This window comes from Megascapheus bottae, chromosome 8 (assembly GCF_031878675.1).
Source record: "Megascapheus bottae isolate mThoBot1 chromosome 8, mThoBot2.hap1, whole genome shotgun sequence".
Taxonomy (NCBI): Eukaryota; Metazoa; Chordata; class Mammalia; order Rodentia; family Geomyidae; genus Megascapheus; species Megascapheus bottae.
Genome location: NC_143516.1, coordinates 55,762,601 through 55,780,590, shown reverse-complemented (window position 1 = coordinate 55,780,590; position 17,990 = coordinate 55,762,601). Strand labels below are relative to the sequence as shown.

At 40.9% G+C, this 17,990-nt stretch overlaps 2 protein-coding genes across 3 annotated transcripts in view; both read left to right on the top strand.

The window, feature by feature from the left end:
* Positions 1–12,113, top strand: part of Smim8 (small integral membrane protein 8) — a 27,454-nt gene extending 15,341 nt beyond the window's left edge. Inside the window, exons 5-6 of one of the 2 annotated variants that reach the window (XR_016536487.1) lie at positions 1,045–1,260; positions 2,415–2,499. The gene's annotated coding sequence lies outside the window, so the exon portion shown is untranslated. Of the gene's footprint in view, positions 1–1,044; positions 1,261–2,414; positions 2,500–12,022 lie in introns of those variants that run through there. The other variant, XR_016536488.1, reaches the window with a different exon arrangement.
* C8H6orf163 (chromosome 8 C6orf163 homolog) lies at positions 2,093–17,990 on the top strand. The gene is made up of 5 exons (XM_090338465.1): positions 2,093–2,504; positions 4,461–4,555; positions 6,875–6,982; positions 12,023–12,225; positions 17,486–17,990. Exons 1-5 carry the CDS (start codon positions 2,357–2,359, stop codon positions 17,916–17,918), a joined length of 987 nt encoding a protein of 328 aa, XP_090194591.1. The 5' UTR covers positions 2,093–2,356; the 3' UTR covers positions 17,919–17,990.

Below are 17,990 nucleotides of genomic sequence, written 5' to 3'. Positions count from 1 at the left end.
AAGCCTCGAGTCAACATTAAAGTATGAAAAATAAGAACTGATTTGGCTCTGAAATAATTTTTATAGCCATAGATGGCTCATGTATTTTGATTTCTAGTCCATCTATTTTTGGTTCAGAATTTTAATTGGCAAGATACCTTTCCTCAGTTACTAAAATAATGAAGTGGAAGGATGGTATAAATAGTGAGTTTTTCTTAAAGTATATTGTACTGGGCTATGGTGGGCTTTTTTGTTTGTTTATTTGGTTTTTGTTGGTGGTAGTGAGGGGGGGAGGTCTTGAATTCAGAGCCTGTGCACTGTCCCTGAGCTCTTTTTCTAAAGGCTAGTGCTCTACCACTTTGAGCCACAGCACCACTTCCAGTTTTTGAGTGAAGATAAGAATCTCATTGAGACTCAGCCTCTTAAATAGCTAAGATTACAGTTGAGAGCCACCACTGGCATGTGTCCTGGGCTATGTTTTTATTTGACTATCAAATGTTTCCTGGTTTTGTTTTGTGTATTGTTTTTGTTGTTGTTTTGGTGATACTAGGCTTTGAATTCATGGCTTCTACTTTCTAGGCTGGCATTCCACCACTGAGCCACACCTACAGCACAGCTTTTTGCTGATTGTTTTGGAAATGGAGTCTTATGAACTTTCCTTGTGAATTTGAAGGCTCAGGCTGCCTTCCAACCACAATTCTCAGGATCTCTTAAGTAGCTAAGTTTACAAGTGTGAGCTACTGGCACCAGCATTAATTCTAGTTTTTAAATAACTAGTTTAACTAGTCTCGCTACTTAAGAGGCTGATATCCTGAGAATTGTGGCTTAAAGTTGATTTGCACTGGAAAGTCCACTATATTCCATTTCCAAAATAACCAGCAGAAAGCTCTAGTTGTAGAGTGCCAGCCCGTGAAGCAAGTTACGAATGTGTGAGGCCCTGAGTTCAAACCCCAGTATTGGAAAGAAACACACACAACAACAACTAGAATTATGCATGAGGCAATAAGTATAAAATAGTATTTCCTTATTATAGTTGTCGCAGATCTAAGGTTCTTTTGTTTTCAGCTTCGGTACTTGATGTCACATTGCCATTGTTTGAAATTATTTTGCTCTTCAACAAAATAAGTTGCTACTCGGTGTCAGGGGAAATACTGATCCAGTGAACTGTCTGAAGGTTATTATCATGGCACAGGCAAGCAACAGAAACTACATGGGATGCAGCCAGCCTGAAGCCATATAACATCCATGTAAAGGAACCAAGACAGCAAAAGATACTGTCAGGTACTAGTTGTGAAAAGTAAGGTGACAGAAGAGTAACATTGCATTTTAGGAACAAATGCTTAGTTAACGTTCTACAGGGTAGTTAACAGGTTATAGTACACCTTTGTGTGTGTAACGTTTCAGAGATTGTCAGACTGCACTGATTGCTTCCATCCATTCTCTGTCAAGTAAGGATGTTGCCAGCAAAATAAAATTCAGTCATAAGATTTTGAACATGCAATTTTGCCTGGTTGGATCATGTCTGTTTCTGGTTAAGATAATGGTGGGTTAAGAGTGAAAAGATTTACCCATGCTCACAGAAATTCTAAATTAGGATAGAAACGTAGATCTCCTTGCTTCAAAGTCTAAGGATATTTTTGGCCTTTCTATACCTCCCTATATGATAAATGTTTATGACAAAATTAAGCAGTCACATTATCCTCATATGAGATGTTCAGGTCTTAATTACTGAAACAATTTTGAAACAATTATCTAAAGGATTGGACCTTTAGTAAAAGTACCTTTAGTCTAAGCGAAACCAAGTTTTGGAAAATAGCAGTTTGTTTTTAAAAAGGGATGGTCAGGGAAGACAGTTACAGTGTTTACAGTATTTACAGAGTCCAACTCGTTAAAAACTATCTTTCTGTGGAAATTTGCTTGAGATGGACAAAATGGACAGATTGGATCTTAAAGCAAGTTTTGATAAGAAAACAACTTCGTATTATCTTTAAGGCATGTAATTAGTTACATCAGACTAATACTGTCATAAAAATGAGTGGCTGCCTCATGCTGCTTTTTCCCCATTATTTCAAGTTGCTTTTATGAGCAAAGCCTGTCTTACCCAGCAACAGTTGCTAAGAAATTAGCATATTAGCAAGACCAGAAACAGTTAAATCTGCCCAAATCCAATGCCCATGCCGTATGACAGAGGTTTTTAGCACCATTCTTGAACCTTGGGCACGTAACTTCTACCTGATCATGACCATTTCCTCCTTCCCAGCCTGTTGCATTTTCTTAGGATCTAATCATCTTTCAGCTTTCTAAACTTTTAGCTTCTCTTGAAACCGTTGATTATCCTAAGATTATTTTAACTAAAATTAGAAGCTGAAACCTAACAATGATAAAGAATCCAGATTATACAAATTTTGTTTGTTGTGCTGTTTGTAATAAAATAGTTCCACCAGCCCCTTTTGGGGACACCTTCAAACGGATCTATGAATACAAGCCATTTAAGACCCGCTTTTACACCCACAAAGATATACTGGGTAAGTGATTGAATTCTTTTCCTTTGTCCTAACATTTAATAGCATTTTATATTACTCTTCCAGTAACATGAGTTGTTATATGGAGCTGGGTGCCAGGGCTCTTGCCTGTAATCCTAGCTCTTCAGGAGGCTGAGATCTGAGGATTGCAACTCAAAGCCAGCCTGGGTACGAAAGTCCATGAGACTAATCAGTTAACCACCAGAAAACCAGAAGTGACACTGTGGCTCAAATGGTAGGGTGATAATCTTGAGCAGAAAAGCTCAAGGATAGTGCCCAGGCCCAGAGTTCGAGTCCCATGACTGACCAAAAAAATTTTGTTATATGGACTTTTATAAGCTTTTCCTTATCCCAAGTTGCTTGTCCCTACAGGACTTCTGATATGGAAGGGTCTGTGCTGGAGTTAAGCTTCTTCACTTACCAGTTAGGTAGGATATTTAGCCTCTCACTCCATTTCCTTATATGTTAATAACAATATGCTGGTTGTTATGAAGCTTTAATGAAATATCTGTGTCTATTATACCAAGCTAGAACATCATAGTAAATGTGAGTTCTTTTACTCTTGGCCTTTACTTGAGACTTTCCATATGTAGAGGAGAGGAAAATGTTCTAAATAATAATAAATAAATGAAAGAATATAGCTTCTAAATAGTAGCTAATGATGAAAGTAGAAACATAAATAGCATACTTATATGCATATATACATATAATGCAAAAATAAGTCAAAGCATAATTACATAGTAATTTAATGAGTAAAGATGTGAGGAATGAAGAATAAGTATGATAAGATTTTAGAGTGAAAATCACTGTAATTTCAATACACAAAAGGTTTGTTTCTCACAATTATAAGCCACCTCCCACAATTACTCAGATGAAAATGGGCAAAACAATGACTAGCCAGCTCTAAGCACTCAGTTCTTGGTATCAGGTCCAGCTCTTCCCCTGCTTATCTCCTCTAACTTTGTAAACTTATTACCTTATCTGACTAGAAAGGGTATTATTATGGGTTCTTATTATTTAAAAATCCAATTAGAACACTAACAGAAACAGTAAACTAGCCCTGAGCTCAATCTCATAGCTAATAAAACTCATGAAAATCTACACGTTAGAGGAAGTATATTCATAATGTGTTAAAGAAGACATTTGGGTTTCGCTCTTGAAGCAGAAGGCTCCAGCACTGAAAAGAGTAAGAAGAAAGGAGTTAGATGATGTGCTAATATCTCTGAGGTCTTGTCCTTCTACCTTGAGTTCACAAAAAGTCCATTTTCTGCAGGGTATTTATTTCATGTAACTACCCAAGTTGCCTGCTGTCTGGACTGAGTACAGTAAGAGCCTAACAGTGCTGCCTGATTCATTGCTTCAGCTCAGTTAGGGAGAAATTTTCTCTTCTGATGGATTTTTTTTTTTTTTTTTTTTTTTGCCAGTCATGGGCTTGAGCTCAGGGCCTGAGCACTGTCCTTACTTTCTCAAGGTTAGAGCTCTACCACTTGAGCCTCAGCACCATTTCTGGCTTTTTTCTATGTATGTGGTACCGAGGAATTGAACCCGGGTCTTCGTGCATGCTAGGCAAGCACTCTACCACTAGGCCAAACTCCCGGCCCCTCTGATGGATGTTTTTAGAGAAAAATGTACTGACTGGGTTTGTAGCTCAGTGGTAGAATGTGTTGTTTAGCGTGTGAAGTTCAAGGTAAAAAAGAACTACAAGTTATTTTAAAATAATTAGATTTGGAGCTAGGAGTATGGCCTAGTGGTAGAGTGCTTGCCTAGCATGCATGAAGCCCTGAGTTTGATTCCTTAGTACCACATACACAGAAAAACCCAAAAGTGGTGCTGTGGTTCAGGTTGCAGAGTGCTAGCTTTTAGAAAGCCCAAGGACAGTGCCCAGGCCCTGAATTCAAGCCCCAGGACTAATAAAAAAATAATAATTAGATTTGTGATTATTTCTCTCCAAACACACAGCTATTGGGGCAAATATTCTAAAGCATGAAGACCAGTTTCGGGAGGAAAAACTCAAAGAAAAAATTGCAAGAGCAGAAGCTAAAGTATGGGATCAGGTAAAAAGTTTAAAAAACAACCTGAAGAACATCTTTTGACAGTTTCTTCACTCTGGATTTGTGTTGAAACAATAAACACCCTATCGTAGGAAAGAGCATAAGCTACAGAGTCTGACAGAACTGACTGAAAAGCTGGGCATGGTGGCTCATTCCTGTAATCCTAGCTATTCAGGAGTATCTTGGTTCAAAGCCAACTCGGGCACTAAAGTCAAGTCCGTGAGACCTTTATTTCCAATTAACCACCCGGAAACCAGAAGTGGTGCTGTGGCTCAAGGGGTAGGGTGGTGGTCTTGAGCTGAAGAGGTTAAGGATAACACCCAGGCCCAGAGTTCAAGTTCCACAACTGACAGAAAAGAAAAGAAAAGAACTGTCTGAGTCTTGGCTAGCTGTGGGATCTAGGGCAAGGTCTTAAAGCTCTTCAGTCTTACCTTCTTCAACCATGAAAGGGTCACAATGATGCCCTTTTAGGATTCTTGCAATGGCTCAGTGAAACTGGTGCCTGGCACACAGCAAGTACTCAGTAAGGAGTGGGCCTCCATCAGGAGTATCCTTTTAGACTATGCTTTCTGTAGTTGATTTCTGTTTTCCTGATTCTCATTCAGTTACAACTTAAATAGGAAAAGAGCATCTGTGTTGTAAGTGGTTTATCATGACCTATGTAACATAAATTAATGGCATCTTTGTGTGCAGTATGGAATACATCTGTACAAGATGCCTGGTTTATCATGGTCTAATTCTCTTTGCATCATCTGTCTCCATCCTTCATACTGCTGGTATGGTAGTGAACAGCTGCAGTCCCAGCTACTTGGGAGTCTAGAGCAGATCAATTAAGCATATCACTTCAAAGACCAGAGCCAGGGCAGCATATTTGAAGACAACCAGGCAAAAGATTGTAAGGCCTGATCTCAACTAATAGCTGGGGGATGGTGGTGTGTACTTGCAGGAGGCATAATTAGAGGATCACAGTCCATGCCAGCCTGGGCAAAAAGGGAGATCCTATCTGAGGGGGAGGGAGAGAGAGAGAGGAGAAAGGAGAGAGAATCAAAGCAGTAGAGCACTTGTATACTTAGCTGTGAAACTGAATTCAAACCCTAGTAACTACCAAAAAAGGAAAGAAGGAAGGCAGGAAGGAAGGCAGGCAGGCAGGAAGGCAGGCCCCATCTCAATAAGCCAGGTGATAAATGTCAGGGGCACCTGTACTCACTGTAAGAAGGAAGATCATGGCTAATGTTCGCCTGAGTAAAAGAACATGAGGCAATACCAGTAAAATAACCAAAGCAACAAAAGGGCTGACAGTACAGCTTAAGTGGTAAAACAAGACCCTCAATTCAAACCCGAGGGGGGGGGGAATTAAAATACTTGCAGGGCAGGACAAGCCACAGTACTGAGAATATTTTTTATTTCTTCATAAAAATAGATTACAGAAAATAGTATTGTAATTGCCCAATATTAATACTAGCAAAAGCTTAGTAAATATATATTTTCAACATACAAAATAGTCTACTGCAAAATTTGAGGGTTTTTTTTTGTTGTTGTTGTTGGTGGTGGTGGTGGTGGTGGTGGTGGTTATGGGGCTTGAATATAAAGCGTAGGCACTATCCCTGGGCTCTTTTGCCCAAGGCTAGATCTCTATCCCTTTGAGCCACAGGACCCACTTTTGATTTTCCGGTGGTTAACTGAAGATAATGGTCTCATGGATTTTCCCGCTCGGGCTGGCTTTGAACCATGACCTCTGATCTCAACCTCCTGAGTAGTTAGGATTACAGGCCTGAGCCACCAGTTCCTGGCTTGAGTCATCTATCTTTATTTTAATAAAGTTTCAATTTATTATGAGCCATGAACTACTTATTCTTCCCACCGTAAGGGGACATTCTGGACAGCCTCCAGTTTAAACGTAAGCATATCTCCCATTCTAAGTATTCTCTTCAAATAAATAGCAGAACTTCTTTCTGAGCCACCAGATGGTACTCAGCTTCTCTCTCAACCCCTTCTAGTTTTGCACATCAGTTCACTTAATCTGTTTTCCAGATTATGATGAGCATACATTAACTAATGTGCCAGAGAGAAGACAACAACTGAACAGTGATGCCCTGTTTGTCCACAGCTCCTGATACAGGAGTTAGCCAAGGAAAGCAGTTGTGCTGGGCATCTCTGGCTAAAAGATCCTGCCTGCTGAGGGGGTAGAAGGGGAATCAGATGAGCACCTGTGTTAGTTGCTGCCATTATGGTAATAAACATGAATAGCAATATAGCCAGGTGACAAGTTTTCCTGTGTTTATCGTGATTAAATGAACTCTGTTGTGTTTTTTCCCCCCAAAGGCCAGTGAACTCCAAAAACAAGCAGTGGAGAAAGCACTAGAAGATGCAGATTCTAGACACAAATTCGAAATTCTGGTTTTGGAAGAGAAACATCAAAAAGATTTACAGGTTTTATTATTGTTTTAACAAAAATTTGTTATCTTAAATTACTTAAGTTAGTAAAGAAAAGTAAGTACCTAAGTTGTCAAAGGGAATTAGAGCAAAATTAATAATTTGCAAAGTCTAGGAGTTTGTTTGTGCCAATAAAAGTCTTGAACTCAGAGTGTTAGTTTTTTCACTCGAGTGGTGTTCTACCAGTTGATCAGTAGCACTCCTTCCAGCTTTTGAAAGGCTAATTGGAGATAAGAGTCTCATAAGCTTTCCTGTTCAAGCTGGCTTGGAACTGTGATCCTTAGGTCTCAGCTTCATCAGTAGATAGTATTGTAGGCATGAGCCAAGCCACATTGCCAAGGTGTCTTGCAGAGGCTAAGAGAAAGGCACTGAAGTTGCATCAAAGAGCTACTAAGTTCCATAGGCTCAAAGGTTTCCTCATTGTCCTAATCAGTAGAAACCTTGGGCTCTTCTAGCAGAGATTTACAATAGAACAAAACCTATATACATAAGGCCATATAGTACGACGCTAAATGAAAGGACCTCCAGGATATAGAAACAAAAGCCATATAATGAGTGATTGTTGTCCTTAATGTACTATGTTATCTCTCATCTCTTTTGCTGTCCCTTAGTTATCTCGTACTGTTACAGTATTTCACCTTGGTGTCTGATATATTGTATATATATATATATATATATATATATATGCTTATTTGGTTATTTGCAATAGGATAGGGAAGGGGGGAAAACAAGATGAGGGGCGGGGGTGAGGGAGGGAAATAGGGACCAAGACATGAGAAAGGGTATCAATGTATGTGAAGTAATGCATCTTCTATCTGGTGAATATAATGTAACCCTTCTATTAATTACAAGAAAAATATATGAAAAAAAAGAGCGACTAAGTTCCATGAGGCAGCAATGCTTACTTCTTTACTGAATCTAGATTGTTAAGAAATATCTAGATATTTCATTATTCTTTTTGTGTGAAGCAAATGTTAGAAATAGTGAGGAGGGTGCTGCTGGCAATGTCATTCTTTCTGATGGAAACATATAATATATATATATAATGTATATAATATATATATATCTTTTTTTTTTTGCCAGTCCTGGGCTTTTTAGCTCAGGACCTGAGCACCATCCTTGGACTGTCTCAAGACTAGTGCTCTACCACTAGTGCCACAGCACCACATCAGGCCTTTTCTATGTATGTGGTACTGAGGAATACACCACATTTTCTTAATACAGTCATCTACAGATGGGCAACTGGGTTGGTTCCATATTTTAGCTACGGTAGATAATATTGCAGTGAACTTGTGCTGGTAGCTTCTTTGTGGTCATTTGGGTAAATTCCCAGGAGTGGGATTGCTGGGTCATTAGGGGAGCTCTACGTTTAGTCTTTTGAGGAATCGCCATACTGCTTTCCAGAGTGGTCAAACAAGTTTGCACTCCCACCAACAGTGTAGTAGTGATCCCTTCTGACCACATCCCCACCAGCATCTGTTGTTAGTATATTTCTTGATCATGGCCATTCTAACTGGGATGAGGTGGAATCTCAAAGTTTTTTTGATTTGCAATTCCTTTATGGCCAGAGATGTGGAACCTTTCTTCATGTGTCTATTGGCCATTCTTATTTCCATATGAAGTCTCTTTTAGAGAGATTCCTAGACTTAATTTCTTCTGTTGCCTATTTCATTTTTGAAAGTTTTTACCGTTGGCGGGGGCCAGGAGTTTAGCCTAGTGGTAGAGTGCATGCCTAGCATGCACAAAGACCTAGGTTCAATTCCTCGGTACCACATACATAGGAAAAAAAGCCAGAAATGGTGCTGTGGCTCAAGTGGTAGAGCTCTAGCCTTGAGAATGCCCAAGGACAGTGCCCAGGCCCTGAGTTCAAGGTCCAGGACTGGCAAAAAAAAAAAAAGATTTTACCATTGGGGTAATCAGAGTGAGAATTTGAAAACAATCTGAAGCCTATGGGTTATTGCAGAGAATCGAATTCAGGGACTCATAGGTAAGTATTCTGTTAGTGAGTCACAACTCTTGCCCTCATAATAACTACTTAAATTGTGTAAGTAATTTCTAAAAGCCCGAAGTGAAGTTCAATTCCCCTTGAAATCTGGGTGCTCTTGGCCTGGAGCTTCAGATAAAGATGTTCTCTGGGCACAGAAAATGACTCTGGGTCCTGGGCCTCCACAAAGAAAGAGGTGTTAGGAAAGATCAAGTGGATGAAAAGAAAGAAGGCAGAGACCTCAGCAGACCAGGACAGTCATTAATCATGGCTGCAGAGGGACTCCGCGGAACACCAAGCAGCGTTGGAAAACCAAGGAGTGGGTCATGTGGGGAGTTTTACATTTTTATACATTCCACAATTCGTTGTCCTGTCCAGCTGGGGATTTATTGTCTGACCTGTCCTGTTTGGGATGAACAGTGCAAACAATCTTGTTTGGGGTTTTATGGTAGAGGTGACAGTCCTGCACTTTCAGATAAGGTCAGGGGTGAAGTTTTCCTGAGAACCGGAGGGGTCTCCAGGGGAAGGTGGCTAGTGGGCCCGGAGAGCAACTTGGAATTATGAGAATAAAGCAGATTCCCAGCAAGAGGCTAGTGAGAGTTAGGGAATTTTTAGGCAGGAGAATTCTGTTTTTTATTCCTTTCTGCTCTGGGTAAGATGTCATTTGAAGAAGATTCTGCAGCAAGGAAGGAATGGAGGTTGGGAGGGAGGAGAGGAGAAGGAAAGGAAGAAGGGAGGGGAAAAGGGAAAGAGGAAGGGAGAAGGGATAGGAAGGGAAGCAGGGGGAGAAAGAAGGAGGGAGGGAGGGAGGGAGGGCAGAAAAAGAGGAGGGAGGGGGGAAAGAAAAGAGGCCTAATATATGTATATATACATATATATATATATACATGTGTTTATATAATTATCTTAAGATTGCATCTGGGGTTTCAGAATGAAATTAAATTGATGAATGAATCTCCTGAAAGACTGAGTATTTCAGCCAGTGATGGAGGAAAGAACTGATAGTTTGGGTGGATATTTTTTTTTTTTGGTTGATAGTGGGGCTTGAACTCTGGGCCTTGGCTTTGTCTCTGGGCTTTTCAGCTCAAGGCTAGCACTCTACCACTTGAGCCACAGCACTATTTCTGGTTTTCTGGTGGTTAATTGGACTTTCATGCCTAGGCTGGCTTTGAACTGTAATCCTCAGACCTCAGCCTTCTGAATAGCTAAGATTACAGGCATGAGCCAGTGGCACATGATGGTTTTTTTTTTTTTTGCTTTGTTTTGTTTTTGTTTGTTGGTCTTGGGTCTTGAACTCACAGCTTGGGTTCTGCCCATAAGCTTTTTCCGCTCAAGCTTTTTCTCCCACTTTGAGCTACAGTGCCATTTCTGGTGTTCAGGTGGTTAATTAGAGATCAGAGTCTTACAGACTTTCCTGCCTGGGCCGGCTTTGAGCCCTAATCCTCAGATCTCATCCTCCTAAGTAGCTAGGATTACGGGTGTTAGCCACCAGCACCTGGTTTAGAATGGACACTTTTGAACCCTGGTTTCCATCCATAGTTTTTTCACTGACTTGCCAGGTGAACTGACTTATTTTTGTTACGTTTTCTTGATGTCTTTCCTAATGTAATATCCCAGCCATTTTGGGGTCCCCGAATCCCTCAGCAATGGAGTCACCAGCACTCAGTGACTGGAGCTAGGAGTCAGTTTAATAGCAGTGTTACTGTTCGCCTTTGGGCTGATAGAGAGCAGCCCTGCCCTTCCATGCGGCTGAGCTTTTAAAAAGGAGAGGACCACACACAGGTGGTCCTGTTTGCCAGGAAAACACCACACAGCAAGCAGTTTGTGTTTTTACAAAAAAATAAATCAATAAAATTAGTCCGCTAATCCTGATAATACTACACTAAAACAGAGAGAAAAACCTACCTTTAAAAGAAACCCTTGATACTTGTGGACAGATTTCTTTCTTGCATATATTTCTATCCCAACACCCATTCCACAATTAGGTCATTCTCTTCCAGTTGCAGTGAATCTTCTGGGAACAAGGATACAAGCCCTCCAAGGTAACATCTGGGCCAGCAGTGCTGGCACACAGTAGAGTTAGGTATGCATTTCTAAAAGGATAACATGGTTTTCCATTAGGAATGTTTGTGAGGCTCTTCTCTGCAGGTCTTGGTCTGTTTTCTTTCTGTGTTCCATCATGAGGTGTTCCTACTCCACACCACTGGAGCTCCTGTCCCACCACTAAAGAGATGCAATGTCTGAACAATGGCAAGGTCTAGAAGGCAGGTGTTTAAACCTGCAGTGACCACTCCAGTCTTCACCAGAGCTCGGGGTCCCTCCTATCCTGCAGGCACTCGGGAGGCAAAATAACACCTGAAATTTACCAGACTTACTGAAGTAGAATTTTATGATATATTTCTAACAGTGTGTGATCATAGTATGACAATTAAAATTTTAAAAACCTCTGTGCTCTGGCACTGGTGGCTCATATCTGTAGTCCTAGCTACTCAGAAGGCTGACGTCTGAGGGTCATTCCAAAACTAGTCTGGGTAGATAAATTCAAGGCCTTTATCTCCAAATAACTAGCAAAAATTTTAAAAATATTTTCATTGTAATTAATAGAGGAGTTACAGTTATATCCGCCAGACAGAAGGTGCATTACTTCACACACATTGATACCCCTTTTCATGTTTTTGTCCCCATTTCCCTTCCCCCACACTGACTTAATTTTTTTTTAAAAGAAAGACTGTGAGGCCGTGAGTTCAAGTCCCACTCTCAATACCAGATAAAGGAGGCCCTAGGTCCCATCCTCACCAGTAAAATGAAAACAAAAAATCCTTTTACCCATCTGTTTTCATTTCAATATAATCTCTATGTCATATCTATTTATACCACATAAGTTGGTCCTTTAGATTTTGTTTAATAGCATATTAATGAAAGTCTTTCATAGGATTCTCAGTGCTTCTCAGGTAACAGGCACACCTTCCGTTATGGTTTACAGCTGAGCTTCAGTGTTCATTTTTCCAACATCAATGCCAACACATCTAAACTAAGTTTTTCCTTTGCTAAAGGATATAGAAGCTAAAACCAAAATGGAGATGTTTAAAAACATGGATGCAGAAATGCAGAGAGAGCACTCAGCTGCTGAACAGCGTATGGTCCACAGAATCCAGAGAATCATGATGGAGTGCCACAGGGAGAAGATGGAGGCCGTGAAGAAAGCTAGGGAAGAGGAAAGGCTCATCGCTCACAAAGCAATACTGGCACAGAAATGGTATTCCACAGAATTTGTGCGCAACTTAGTGTCTGCCTCTATCAAAATCCTCCTGAGGAAAGGGAGAGGTTAAGGTGGACAGGTGGACATGACCTAGCTTTTACCACCTGTCCGTCCATCCGTCTATCTATCTATCTATCTATCTATCTATCTATCTATCTATCTATCTATCTATCTATCTACCTATCTATCTATCTTCAATACTAGAGATTGTTCTTAGGGGTGTGTGTGTGTGTGTATGCCAGGTCTGGGTTTGAACCTAGGGCCTGAGCCCTGTTCCTGAGCTTTTTGCTTAAGGCTATTGTTCTACCACTTGAGCCATAGCTCCCTCCATCCTTTTCCTGGTTAATTGGAGTTAAGTTTCATGGACTTTCCAGCCTGGCCTGGCTTCAAACCATTATTCTCAGTTCTCAGCCTCCTGAACTACATCACACATGAACTACCAGAGCCCAGCTATTTTTCCAACTTTATGATTATGTAGTTATATGGAGAGATAACAATTCCATAGGTTAGACTATGAGTAAAATGCATCTTGATCAATGTCACCCCTCCATCATTCTCTCCTATTTTTCTCCTTCCCGTTCCTCCCCTCAGTGTTACTTTGGTTTTACCTAACTTTTCTCAGGCTGGTATCAACTTACGATCCTCCTGTTTCTGTCTACTGAAACTTGGATTATAGGAATACACTACTATATCCAGCTGTTGTTCACATTTTTTGAAACATATCTAACATGTATTGGAGTGAGTATGTGTGTGTGTGTGTGTGTGTGTGTGTGTGTGCGTGCGTGTATGTGTGTGTGTTTCAAAGGAAAGTAGTGAAGTATTTATTATGTAGAAGAACCTAACAAAAGGGATTGATATTTGTCATTATTTCTGAAGTTCTATATGGTCTTTCTCAGTCATTTCCCCTCAGCCCTCTTCTCAAGAGGTAACTATTCTCCTAAACACGCTGTTTTTCATTCTGTATCTGAGGATAAAAGGAATCAAGAAGCCCCTTTCCCTAGCCTCGCTCATACTCTACTATAGATGTGTTACTTCTTCATATTAGTATCATTACAAATGAATCTATGTTGTCTAAAAGGCTGACTTCATGGGAAAGTATAGAACAAAACTTGCATGTCCTGACTCCTTGCTTTCTCCTGCCAACTGCCTCCCACACTCAGTCATTTTGCATAACAGGGTCACACTCTTCATACTCTTCTCAGTATTCATAGACACAAAAAAGCTCATAATCACAACTTCCTTTACAAAAGTCATTAGTCCCCGAGTTTGTCTGAAGCAAGAGAAAACCACTGTTTCCAGATGTTACGTGATTTGCTCATGGCTCCTGAGCTGTAGCAGCAGGACTGGCATAGAGACCTCCTTGTTGGCCTTCTGATTGTCCCTTGTCCCTTTCTCTTTGCTGTCTGACTCAACAGACATATTCAAGTGTAGATAATTAACAAGTAAAACTATTTCTCTTTAGAACTGTGTGGAAGAGATGAGGGCCATGATAGAGGCAATTTCAGGGCAACCCTCCCCCTTCGGCCTAGAGAATAATCACTGTGTGTGGAGGAAAGAAAGGCAAAAGGATGTATCTGGAGGAAGCAGAGTCCTGGGAAATAGCAGTTGTAAGTCATGAGGGGGCCAGAATAAAGAAAGGGCAGAAAGTGAACTCAACAGACTCACAGGTTTCCTTCAGGAATGTAGCCTGAGAGGATGACCTCGTCTCCTCCAGCCCAGCCAAAGGGGAAATGGCCCATCCCTCTTACAACTAGAATCTCTTTAAATATTAGGCAGAAAAAGTGAAAAACGGGTGAGATAAGACAGTAAGTGGGGTAGGTAAGCAATGTTATTTTGACTGAGGAGTTTCAAGGTCTCAGCAGTTTATCAGGGGTATCAGTATCAGATGTGGCCTCGGTCTCAAGTTCTCTTCCAAGACTGTTGGTGCATTTTTCCAGGAGTAAAGGGAGAGGAGATGATTCAGCAGGGCCAGGAGCAAGGACAGTTCTAAGCTATGGCTGTGAGGTGGGAGGTGGGTGTTTAGGTTAAATCATTTTCCATCAACAGTCGTGTAGAGAAAGGGAAATCCTCCTCCCTTCCTCCTTTTCCTTCTCCCTACACCTCCCTCCCCCAGCCCCCGCCTCTGAGTCCACTCCTCACTCATACCTGTGAGCTTCTTCTATTGTCCCTATTCTGGTCCTTTCCTCTGGGATGCTTAATTGAAAGCCTTTCGGTGTGCATCTTGGAGGTAATAAATAAAGCTTAGGGAACTGACATGTTTTTGTTTGAATATGCCTGATTAGAATGTCTGTTTTGTCCAGTGATGTTTCTCAAGCCCTGGCATATGATCAACCTTCCTTGTATTTACTGAACAAGGTCCAGTATGTGATCAGTTGAGCTCGACCACATACCAGATTTCGTTTCCAGACATTGATACACTCCAAGGATTTTTTTCTTTTGTTTTCTAACATTTGCAGAGGGTAATTTATTCAGGGAAACCTCTGATTAAAATTCTACTGGAGAGCCTTTGTTTAGCTACCAGTGTTCATCTAAGACAGGAATTCAGAACAGTTACTTACGAGAGATTTCTGAAATACGTGGAGTAAGATGATAAGAATCTAAAGAGATGGTCCAGAAAATATTAGACCCTTAAGTTAAAAAAATTTAAATATCCCCACTCGGAAAAGGTTTCATTGTTTTATAGCCCAAGGCAAGACATGAATAAAGCAGCTGCTCAGGAATTTTCATGGCCACGGCTGTAATTCCTAATGACAACTACCTTTTATTCAATACCCAGTACCCACAGAGTCTTTCGTATAACCTTTGTATAAGCCTTTTCTAACCTCCTGTCTATATGAAGATTAAGACCCAGAGTCTTAGAGAGAAATGAAGCAAACTGACCAAGGTTAGCTGGATAGGAGGTGACAGGGTTTAATTTGGATCCTGGCCTTTATGATGCCAAAGCTTGAGACCTTCTATTATCCTCTGCTGCCCTATAGGAAGTTATGTGAGTTATCTAGAGCACTGGGCCACTTCACTAGAGATTGTTAAGTGTCTTCTGTGTGGCAGCACTGAACTCTGCCACAGAGAAATCACGATCTTGCCTGGTACTGTACACCTGTCATCCCAATGCCAGGAAGGCTGAGGGAGGAAGAAGAAGCCTGGAAGCCAGCCTGGGTTACAAAGAAAAAGAAAAAGGAAAGTAATCAGGCCCTTCCTCAACTTTATGTGAAGTAACCAAAGTAGGGTCGCCTTTCTGGAATAAGGTTGAGTACACCCTGCTACAAATAACACTAGGGCACTAGGGGAGTTCAAAGTCCTGAAATATTAAGCAAAGCCTAGATGGGGTCTATGGCAAGGTAGGGGTTTTGGGTGATTTATTCTTTGAGGAAATTAGTCTTGGGTTGAGTGCTAGGAAATGGAAGTCCCATTTGTGAGAGAGGAAACAGAACAGAAAGAGCAGAGATGCGTAATAACAGGGCCAGCAAAGTGCAAGAGTTCTAGTAACTCTTAGGATGCAGAAGACTGGAATCTTGGCCTGGCCTCTACACCTATCACTTCTGTAATTCCTGCCTGAGTAGCCCACTGGTCCTCCAACCAGCCCTGGAGCCATGGCTCCCCAGAATCCCCAGTTAAAGATCTGAATACATTAGGAAAACGTATTGCGTTCTCATCTTTGGGAGCACAATGACTATATCTGAAATAGACATAGTCATATAACAGTCCTGATGTTCACATGGAAATGGATGAATAGCCTATTATGGGCTATCCAGGCAAATGATTTGCTCTGCTCACTTTGGCTCCATTTTATGTACTAATGAGTTTGGGAATGCATTTCACCATAGCTTAGGAATTGCTAATGAGAAAAATGCCCTGTTGGTTCTTACTATCTTTGAAGCTAGTGTTTTTATTGGTGCATATAGAAAAGGGGTTATTAAGAAAAACATGCTGTGTTAGCACATATATAAGGAAGTGAAAATTATATTTAACAGGTAGGTTGGAAGAAACACCCAGATATTTTTTCTTTAAACTTATGAGCAATATATCTTCTAACCATTTCAACAGCCTTCCAAACATAATGAGAAAGAGTGCTGAAGAAGTCCAAAAGAGAGACTGGAACACTGGCTCATACCTGTAATCCCAGCTACTCAGAAGGATTGCAATTTGAACCAAAATTTAGCCACACCCCTTCTCAACAAATAAGCTGGACTTTATGATCAATGCCTGCAATCCCAGCTATGTGGAATTGTATATGTATGATCTGAGGCTAGCCCCAGGCAAAAAGCTCAGTAAACCTATTTGAAAAATAAAAGCAAAAAAAAATGGAGGCATTGCTAAGTGATAAAATATCTGCCTATCTATGAGTTCAAACCCTAGGCCTGCCAAATTAAAAAAAGAAAGAAAGAAAGAAAAAGAAAAAGAACAGAGGTCAAATCAACTATTGAAATGGCTTTTCCATGCTTTTTGACACAGCAAATGCTCAATAAACACCAGTCCTTGCTGTGAATGGTGTATATCCTAACTGGTAGGAAAACCAAAGAAACTAAAGACCAATGATATTTGCTTCAAGACCAGAAGTGGGGCAGGCTTAAAAGTCATGATGAAAGAACCAGAGAAAGTGAGACTTGTATACTGGGTTTGGGGTTTCATTGAAGATGAGAGTTTCATGGACTTACCTTCCCAGACTGGCTTCTAACCATGGTCCTTAGAGCTAAGCCTCTTGAGTAGCTTGAATTTCAGATGTGAACCACTAGTGCCTGGACTCTTTATGGTTAAACATAATTCACTTACGATTTTTCTGACTCGGTAGCCTCAGAGCCCAAAGTTGCCATGACACATTGGACTAATGACCTTTCCCTGGGCAGCTTCCTTGTCCCAGGAAATACTTTTTTTTTTTTTGGCTAGTCCTGGGACTTGAACTCAGAGCCTAGGCTCTCTCCCTAAGTATCTTTTTGCTCAAGGCTAGCACTCTATCACTTGAACCACACTGCCACTTGGTTTTTTCTGAGTAGTATATTGGAGATATGAGTCTCATGGACTTTTCTGGCCAGGCTGGCTTCGAACCTCAAGCCACAGATCTCAGCCTCCTAAATAGCTAGATGTGAGCTACAGCACTCAACGAGGACATCCTTTCTAATTGGGTGTTAATAGCTAATGCTATCTAAACATTTGATCTGTACTAACCTGTTTACTTAGGATGGACCTAACAACATGATGGTTTATCTTTTGTGAAGGCAAAATGATGGACTAATTTATCCATTTGTATGATGTTTTCTAGCAAGGCCATGGAGGAGTTCCTGACCACTGGTGCAACAGCTATGAAAGACCAAAAGGAGAGCATGGGCCGGTTGATGAAGGCCAAGGAACATGAAATGAATGTGTACTATGGCATGGCTCAAAAGCAGAAGCAAGAAGAGGCACAGGAGGTGCTGCAGGAAGCCGAGAAGACACACCAGGCCTTGCTTGGCACTGTGAAGGATAAGCTGGTGAACACCCAGGATGAGCTGCTGTCAGTTGCCAAGCAATTGGGGATCATGACCAACTGGAAGAATTTCCTGGAGGAGGAGTTAGAGGAAACTAGAGAAGCGTTCCAAAAATACATCAATTTCACTTTCCCTAAGCTTTCACCAGGACATGCTGATTTTATTTTGCCAGAAAGGAAGAAAACACCTTCGGATCTTGTTCAGGAAGATGAGTCCATTTTTGATTAGAAGTTATCAGCTGAAATATCCCCTTCAAAGAGAGCATTCATCTCCAAAACAAAATAAATATACTCAACACAA

Excerpts from the sequence above, each read along its gene's own strand:
- C8H6orf163 (XM_090338465.1), top strand. The coding sequence starts at position 2,357 with ATGATAAAGAATCCAGATTATACAAATTTTGTTTGTTGTGCTGTTTGT. Across the intron at positions 4,556-6,874 it reads AAGCTAAAGTATGGGATCAG|GCCAGTGAACTCCAAAAACA; the intron begins GTAAAAAGTTTA and ends TTCCCCCCAAAG. Across the intron at positions 12,226-17,485 it reads GCAATACTGGCACAGAAATG|CAAGGCCATGGAGGAGTTCC; the intron begins GTATTCCACAGA and ends GATGTTTTCTAG.